General features: G+C 35.4%; 1 protein-coding gene across 15 annotated transcripts in view; it reads left to right on the top strand.

Annotated features, from left to right (window-relative positions):
• Nucleotides 1-9,161, top strand: part of Ncor1 (nuclear receptor corepressor 1) — a 171,959-nt gene that overhangs the window by 65,809 nt on the left and 96,989 nt on the right. For 8 of the 15 annotated variants that reach the window (XM_023719308.1, XM_023719305.1, XM_023719301.1 and 5 more), the window contains exons 7-10: nt 2,842-2,898; nt 3,963-4,015; nt 4,351-4,377; nt 6,488-6,554. In XM_023719308.1, coding sequence (XP_023575076.1) covers nt 2,842-2,898; nt 3,963-4,015; nt 4,351-4,377; nt 6,488-6,554 — 204 coding nt within the window. Of the gene's footprint in view, nt 1-2,841; nt 2,899-3,962; nt 4,016-4,350; nt 4,480-6,487; nt 6,555-9,161 lie in introns of those variants that run through there. The other 7 variants (XM_023719309.1, XM_023719312.1, XM_023719313.1 and 4 more) reach the window with 2 other exon arrangements.

Here is a 9,161-nt window from a genome sequence, read left to right as displayed (position 1 = left end):
TGTTTATTTATTTATTTATTTATTGTATCAGGAACCAAACTCAGGGCCTTGTGCTTGCCAGGCAAGCTCTTATTCCACTAAGCTATCTCCCAGGGCCCTAAGAAACTCAATTTTAAAGTTGATTCCTTAGACAAAAGTTGACTTCTGGGGCTGTGGAGATAGCTCAGCTGTCTAAGTGCCTGCCTAGGCAAGCATAAGGACCCAGGTTTGATCCCCACTACCACATGCTGTGCCTGCCCTGCCCCAGGTTCCCGTTCCAGCCACCAAGACCAGGTGTGGTTGTGCACACCTGTAATCCAGCTGTGTAGTGAGACCCTGTCTGTGCCAAATACATTAAAAAAAAAAAATCTTTTAAAAAAATTTTTAAAATATGACTTCTGTCATATTTAAACTTCCAAGTTCATTTAGTCTTTCTAAACAGACTGTTTTCATGGCCTATGGATTATTTTTAACAGTTTTTTTTTTTTTTTGCCCTTGTATTTAGGACAGGGTCTACAGAGTCTCACTCCGTAGATCGGACTTGTAGTGATTCTCTTATTTTCAGCCTCCCAAGTGCTGGGATTACAGGTGCACGGCCCCATGCCCAGTCTCAATCACCCTCAGGGCTGGCATGGCACACTGGGGTAATCGAAAGCCAGCCAATACACTCTGCCTAAGCAGGTGCTTTAGTCCACTGAACTATCAGGCCGGCCCTTATTTTTAACAGTTTTATTTTGCTATTTTTCCTTCTTAGTTTAATGTTCTAAAAATATTTATAAGTGTTCTGATTGCAGAATAAAAATACATGTAGAAAAGTAGTTGTTGAAATTAATAGTTTTCGGAAATAGCTTGTATGTATTTTGACTGGTTGATTTCCAAGAGAATGTAACAACCAGAAGAAAAAAAGAAATTGATAGTGTGTACTTATTGACAACTCCTCCAGTCACCCAGGCCAGTCCCTTTGTCGCTTGTGTACATTTAGTCCTTAGAGAACATCAGTTCTGTCTCATAAACATTGATCTGGTCAGTGCTTGTCTGTCATTTGTTTAAATTAACTTTCTTATCTTGCAGGTATGAGTCTTTTTCCTGTTGTCCTAAATTTTTTTTTAACCCATCTTGCATCTCATCACATGACTCTTAAAACAAAAACTTTTGATAATTTTTACTTTCTAAGGAGTAGTCCAAGCTTTTTATCAGTGTTTACATGTCTGCATAACTGGCCTTGCCCTGAAACTTTCCCTCTTGGTACTGTACCAGAACAGGTTTTGAGTGTTCTCTTAAAAATGTTGGTATCTTTACCGCCACAGTGTTGCTCCTACTTTCAGATAGTCCAGTTTGTCTTTTATGTCCCTGCAGCATTTCAAGATACAGTTCAGATATTACTGTGTCTGCGAGTTTGGTTTTGTTTTTTGTTTTTTGTATGTGTGTGTGTATTTTAGTTTAGGGTTTACAGGGTCTCATTATACAGATCTTCCTGTTTTCAGCCTAGCAAACACTGGGATTATAGGCATGTGCCACCATGCCCAGTCTCAGTTGCATTCTCAGGAGGCCCCTGGTGGCACGGCGGGCACAGCATGCTGGGGATAGAACCCTGGTCTCTGTGTCTGCCTAAGCAGGTGCTTTAGTCCTCTGAGCTATCTGGCTGGCCCTCTGTGAGGCTTTTTACTTCGCACTTTTTTATTAGTGTATGTTAGCTATGCATGTCACATACTGTATTTTCACACTTATCCCTTCTCATCACTCCCTTGTTCTGAGAGCCATTTAAAAACTTCTATTCTCCTATATGGGGCTTTTCTTAAGGAAGCTCCTGCCTCATAGGCATCACATGTTTAAATTAATAACATATCTGTAGACTTTGAATAAAAATTGTAACATAAGACTGGGCATGGTAGCGCGTGTTAAGGGGGAAAAATTGTATTGTGAAGAAATTTAAGAATTTTTCTGCCAAACTGTTGATGGATTCTTTTGTTCTTTGCAATGAAGATTTCTGTTAGTACTTTGGTCTAGATCAGCAATGAGCTTTCAGTAGTGTGATGCAGCACATGTGCCCTAAGTTTAGTGCCATTGGTGTAGATCACTTTAGGTGGCAAATTAAAAATATAATGTAATAGTTACTTCCTGCTGAGTACTTTGAGTACTCCAAGTAGCTATTTCCTTTGTGTAGCTATTACTAAGTTTTGTCTTGCAACTGGAAACAAACTCATCCTTTTTTTTTTTTTTTTTCCAAAGAGATCACTTTGGCGTACTATAGTAAACGTGAACCATTTTGTGATATTTAATGTTTTAAAATTCCTATTAAAGATAGCGTTAAAGTTATTTCAAATGTTTGGGGACTGTATTTCTTTTTCCCTCTCCTTCTCCTCCCCTCCTCCATCCTTTCCCCATCCCTCCCTCTTCCCCCATCTCTTCCCCTCCTCTCCTTTTCTCAAGAAGGTCTTGCTGTGTAGTTCAGGCCAGTTTTGAACTAAGTATGTAGCCCAGCAGACCTTAGTCTTTCTGTAGTCCTGTCTCAGCCTTCTGAGTGCTGGGACTACAGATGTGCCTTACTATTCCCAGCAAGGGCATTTGTTTCTAATAGTGAATCTTTGTTGCCTCTCTAGTTTCTTAATATGGTTGCTTTTGACAGCTTGCCAATTCTTTAAATACTACTTTCTCTGTAGATGTTAAACTTTGACTAAATTTAGTGAGAAAGTTATGAAAGTAAAATTAGAATATTTTGTCCAGTCATATAAGAAGAGTACTTGAAAATAAGGCTAAGATTATCTGTTGGTTAGTTTTAGGTGAATATCTTCAAATAGGTAGGGGTTTTGTTCTTAAGTAATATAATTTAATCATAATATACAATGATGTCTTTATATCTAGAAAAAAGCAGAAGAAGCGCATAAAATTTTTGAAGGTCTGGGCCCAAAAGTTGAACTGGTAAGTAAGAAATTTTTTTTTTTTTCATTTCCAGTGCTATTGTTATAGGAGGGAGATCAAGCTCTAACTTGAAGTGCGATATAGTTTAGGATGAAAGGGATGTGTGTAGATGGGCTAAAAGTTTTAAATAATGGTGAATGAAGTTAGTTACCTTTGAAGAGGCATTATTACCTGAGCAGCTATTAATCACTTGCAGTAGAAGGAGGAAGGATTATGAACGTAGAAAATTCAGCCGGGTGTGTTAGCATTTGCCTGTAGTCCCAACACTCTGGGAAGGTAGTGCAGGAGGATCACAAGTTGGAGGCCAGCCAGAGCAATTTAACAAGACCCTGTCAAAAAAAAAAAAAAAGGAAAAAGAATTGAAGATGGAGGTCAATGTAAGTCTTGAGTTCATCCAACACCACAAAAATAAGGAAAAAGAAATAAAACCTTTGACTCATATAATTAGTGTAATGACAGTGCTGAACCTTCTATTGTTTTTGAAATTAAATATCTGTCTATAAATAAACATCAGAATACAGTGCATTTATAAGGGATTTTTTGTTGTTGTTGTTGTTTGTTTGTTTTGAAATTTGAGAGAGCATCTCACTGTGTAGTGCAGACTAACCTGGAACTCACAGTGATCCTCCTGCTTTAGCCTCTCCAAGTACTAGTAATACAGATGTGTGACACCATGCTTGGCTAAGTTTTTTCTGTCTTTTTTTTTTTGAATGAAAATGGTGTCTCGTTTTGATCCCTGGCCTACCATGCTGGCTCTGCCCCTGGGCACCCTGAGACAGTGATTGAGACTGGGTGTGGTGGTGTGCACCTGTAATCCCAGAGCTTGGGAGGCTGAAAAACAGGGAGGATTACTAGGAGTCTGATCTGTGTAGTGAGACCCTATAGACCCTTTAACTAAATACATGAAGGAAAAAAAAGAGAATGATGTCTTTAGGAGAAGAGATTATTTAGGGAATCTAGACTGAGTACTTTAAATAGTCTCTGGGCTGACTACTTTAAAATAGTTTCTTTGTCTCTTTATAGATATGTACATTTTATACATAAATGTTTGATATATTTTATAGCCACTCTATAACCAGCCATCGGATACCAAGGTGTACCATGAGAACATCAAGACGTAAGTGTTTATAACCTTTGGAGTTCTTCAGTTTAAAACCATATATTCTATAAAGAGATCATTTTTATGTTATCTGCTGAAATTATTATAATAGCGTAGATGTGTTTTAGATTTGTGTAATTTACTGTTGTTTTACTATGTTATCTTCCACTGGCTTCTTTGGGGGTTGGGGTAACAGCTTTGAGTTTCCGAGGCAAAAAATAAAATGAAATAAATTATTGCATAAAACTAGCTGGTTTTATAATCTGCTAGTAAAAAAAAAGGTGGATACTTAAGATTGAAATGGCTTACCTTGAGGCTTGAATTTTTTGCCTCCTGTTTTGTCTTTTTTTCAGTGGAGTACCTGCAAGGCGCATGATGAAGTAAGATAATGAAGCTTTTTCATTTAAGACTAGTGATGACACCGTCCCCTACCAAGCCACATCTGCCATTGCAAAGTAGAAGTGCCACGGATCATTTTATCATTATTCAAAATCCTATTCTAGGGAAATCCCTTCCATGACTCTTGCTAATGACGGTATTTGTAGATCCTTCTGCCATTTAATGTCCTGGTGCCTTGGAAGCCCTCGGTCACCTCATGTGGGTGAGGAGGCTGTTCCAGAATGTAGTTTGCTTAGCCTTGCTCATCCTAGTACCAGGCTTTCATGGATACAGATCTTGGAATAAGAAAATAAGTGAAAAGAATATCTGATTTCTTGATCTGATTGAAGTAAGAAAGGAAGCTAGATAGATATCCTTTTTTCTTTAATTATCATACTTTAAGAGCATTTTAGGTGACTTACTCTTTGTGACAAAAATGTGGTTTTTTTTACTTTATATGTTTTGTTAAGTGTAACCAGAGCATTATAATTACCAGTATAGTTACTAATGAATATGTTGCTATTTATACATATTTTTTCTTTTTTAAAATTTGTGAGTGTGTGCAATAGTTGACTACTTTGCAGAACTGGTGGCAAATATAATTTGCATGGTAGTATGCATGAAAACCATTAAATTTTAATAATTTAACTTTTGTTAATTAAACGGTTCGTAGTAATAGTCATATACTTAAGAATTTTCTATGAGATACTGCTGTCATCTTGACAATCCTTAGAAGTAGATTAGGTGAACTTATAAAATATATCTTTGTTTTAGAAATGTTTAGCTATTTTAACATTTTTAAAATGGAGAATAGCAGATAAAATCTAGTTGGCTACTTTTAATGACTTTTTCCTACAAGGCTTCAGTTTATATTTGTGTTGTCTTCTCCCTCTCACTGTAAGCTGGAGAGCAGCTCTATCTTGATTTTTTTCATGTTATTCACTTTGCCTATTTATTGCTTATCACAGTGTCCTGAGATGGTTGACTTGGCTGACTTCACTTAAATTCTCAGGAAGCATTTAAAATTGTATTTATTGATTGTCATTTGCTTTTGAGTACTACCTACTCACAGTTAGAGAAAATTGAAGATATGGTAATGCTCCCAATGTGCGCCATCTTTTGAAATTGTTTATCAGCTGCATGCATCAATATGAATTGTTCAATAGCTTTTCTTTCGTCATCGTCATTTGCATTGTATGAAATAGCAAATGTACCTTTAAATAATTTTTTGCATCTCTTGGCTACTTTTTTATATAGCCAGCTCCTGATTGTCCATGCTTATTTGGTGGAGCCAGTGTCACTGTTAGTCCAAGTGGCAGATAATCCAAAAAATTACTTCTACTTGCCTTGGCTTTGTATTTGTATTTGAATAATCTACTTGAAACCCTTTCTGGAAGTAGGTGGGGTATAAATATTTATATTTGAATCTGCATGTCATTGTTTTTGAAGGTTATAATGCTTCCAATTTAAAAAGATAAACCTGTTAAGATTCAGGGAAAAATCTTTCTGTCTTGTCACATTGCCCTCCATTACTTCTTAGAGTACATTGTGGTGTTCTTGTGATGGAAACAAATCTTCTGTGTAAAGCAGAAGTCGCCTCCTCTAAGTGCTTTGATGTATGGTCTCCTCACAGAAGGAGACCAACCTCTAACCTTATGAAAGGAGGTACCTAGGAAAGCTTCACCTTATCTTCTACCTCCCTCTTAAAAATATACAAAGATATTAGTGTCACCATTTCTTAACAAGAATCATGTCTGTGTAATTAAAGTTGAAAATAATATATACTTTATAATGAAATGTCAATTAAAAATTAACTGATATATCATCTTCATGTTCAATGGGGAGAATTCTAGTCAGCTCTAATTACTATAAGAACTATACATTTTTGGAGGGGTACAGGAATCAAACTTGACCTTAGGCTTGCCAGGCACTGTATCAGTGAGCTAAATCCCTGGCAGAATTCTAAATTTTGCAGGGTGAAAAATTAGGATTAGTTGCCATCATAAATTCTTAAGTGATCTTTGCCTGTTTTACAGTGTTTCTGGAAAAAATGAATACATCATTATACTGTGCTTTTTCTTAATATCATGCAACCATATTTTTCTTTTCTAGAAACCAGGTGATGAGGAAAAAACTCATTTTATTTTTTAAAAGAAGAAATCATGCAAGAAAACAAAGGGTGAGGTCCTATCCTTGTTAACTGAAATTTGTACAGCTTCCCCATTCATGCTCATTTAGGCATTCACTTTCCCATTAATGAGAATGGTTCTGGATTATAGTAGAAATAAATTCTGATTTAGGAAATAACTGCACATGTAACTTAAATATAAATCTAGTAATATTTAATTATATATTATAAAATTAAGTGGTCATCTATATATAATATTTTATAACTTTGTGCATCTGTGTATAACATTTCCTTTCACCAAAGTAAAGGAAATGGTGAGTGGTTTAAAAAGATAGTAAAGACAAATAGAATCATCTGCGTGTAGTTTCATAAGTTTCAGAAGAATGTGGGTAAGTGTTAGTCCTTCCAATCAAACATAGCTGTTTCTTGTGAGAAATTGGGACAGCTACAGTTTGGCCTTCTCAAATTAAAATAGTTTCTTGTATTTAATTATATTACTTGCTGGACAAAATTTGTGGCTATAGTTTCACAAAATACATCAATATTATTATTTTTATATGGTCATACTAATTTTACAGAACTCGATACATTTAAATTTAAGCATTTAATAAAACTTAAAAATCCATAAAAATAAACTTTGTACCTGACATTTAATGACCTGACAGTTTAATAAGTTATGAAGTCCAAGAGGCACCAAATTTATGTGAAATTTATAATGTTCTTATTGGCTAGTTTATTCCTTTAGATACTACCTTAAATTACTGCTTCTGAGGTTATTATATTGCTTAGAATACATAGATATTAATTTCTTATTAAGTAAGAAATTAATTTCTTATTAAGTAAGGAATTAGCTTGTATGGTTTTCCTCCTTGTCTAGTCATTTTATTATAATAGGTGGTACTGGCTAAATTAGCTGTCTGGTGATATAACCACAGGAACATCAACTTCTTTTTCACACTTCAGTCAGTCATTATAAAGTTTGTGTTCACGGATTTGATTGTTTATGGGCTGCATACTTTGGCTTATGTATTATTCTACAAAGATCAATAAGATAGCCATATAATTTAGATTTTAAGATATGTGTCAGGCAAGTACATGTACTGTTGTCATGCACCTAACAGCTTACTGTGAGAACATGCTGTAACGTGCTGTCACAGTTAGGGACATCTAATGCAGCTATGAATCAAAAAGGTTCATTACACAGTAAAAACTGATTATCTGAAAACTTGTATAAGCAGAGAAAACAAATGAAGTGAAATAGGAGCAGGCAGGCTAGAGCTTGGATTAAGCTAAGAGGGTGGGCTGATAAATGGGTCTGCTAAGGGAAGCGAGGGGTAGGTCAAATACTGCCTTGAAGGTCACCTAGGAAATTCAAATCAGATAATAATGCTATCTTTTAAGCTGTTAATACAGGAGGTATAATGCTCAGGTTTGTATTATAAGAATTTGTATGTAGCCACACTTTAAGAATGCAAGGGAGACCCTCAACAAGCCTCCATTGTTTTAAGTTGGTGAATGTTGGCCAGGATCAAGGAAGTAAAGCAGTAAGAATGGAAAAAAGGTAAAGATCGGAAAAGGGATATAGGCATTGAAAAACGTGATTAGAAAGGAGTATTGTGTGCTTGAGAGGTAATCATATTTTTACCAATGCCTCTGTCTTCAGTTGATCGACATTGACAAGTTTTCCTGAGTCCCTCCTTGCTTATCTCTGTCCACGTACTGTCAGATTTGTACCCAGCTGTGTATGTCATGAAAGGTTCTTCTTTTCTGGTTAGAGAATGAGATCTTAATTTTCTTATCTATATACATTTATTCTTTTTAAAAAAAATTTAAAGAGAAAAGTAAAACAAAATTTTAAAACAAAATAATAGTAGGGTAACCGTGAGTAATACATTACATATTGTTGCCGTTAAGTTAGAGTACAAGATATTGGCATTTAATTATCCAAACAATATTAGCAGAAACGTTTCTTTTGAATGAACTAAGAAAAATTAGTAGTATAACCATCTTATTCTGTCTTATCTAAATTGTTTTTCCCTTCTTTTCGCCATTCTGTCATCCCCGTTTCCTTTCCTTTTGAAGTTTCATTCCATTTTACAATATCTGTTGTCCATTTTGGATCTTATTCTTTCAACTTCTCACACTTGGGAGACAATACAATGTTTATACATGTATAAATGGGATTTATACATGTGCGATATGCCATTGTGCTGTGTTTCTGGTTTATTTCACTTAATGAATATGGTTTCAAGTTGCATCCATTTAACTACAGAAGTCTCTACTTTATCCTTCTTTATGGCTGAATAGTGCTCCATTGTATAAAAAGACCACATTGTTTTTATTCATTCCTTGGGTGATGGAATTTGGGTTGTTTCCAAGATCTAGCTATTCAAATTGTGCTGCTATAAACATGCACATATATCACTGTGGTACTATGTTTTTAATTCTTTTGGGAAGACACTCAGAAGGGGAATAGCTGGGTCAAATGGGACCTCCAATTCTAGTTTTTTGAGGAAATCTCTACATTGATTTGCACAGTGGTTGCAACAGTCTACACTCTCACCAGTAGTGGAGAAAGGTTCCTCTTTCCTTATAGCTCCTTCAGCATTTGTTTGGGTTTATTTATTTATTTATTTATTTGTGTGTGTGTTTGTGTGT

The sequence above is a fragment of the Octodon degus genome, unplaced genomic scaffold (genome assembly GCF_000260255.1).
Source record: "Octodon degus isolate 3935 unplaced genomic scaffold, OctDeg1.0 scaffold00067, whole genome shotgun sequence".
Lineage (NCBI taxonomy): Eukaryota > Metazoa > Chordata > Mammalia > Rodentia > Octodontidae > Octodon > Octodon degus.
This window is presented reverse-complemented; position numbering and strand designations above follow the sequence as displayed.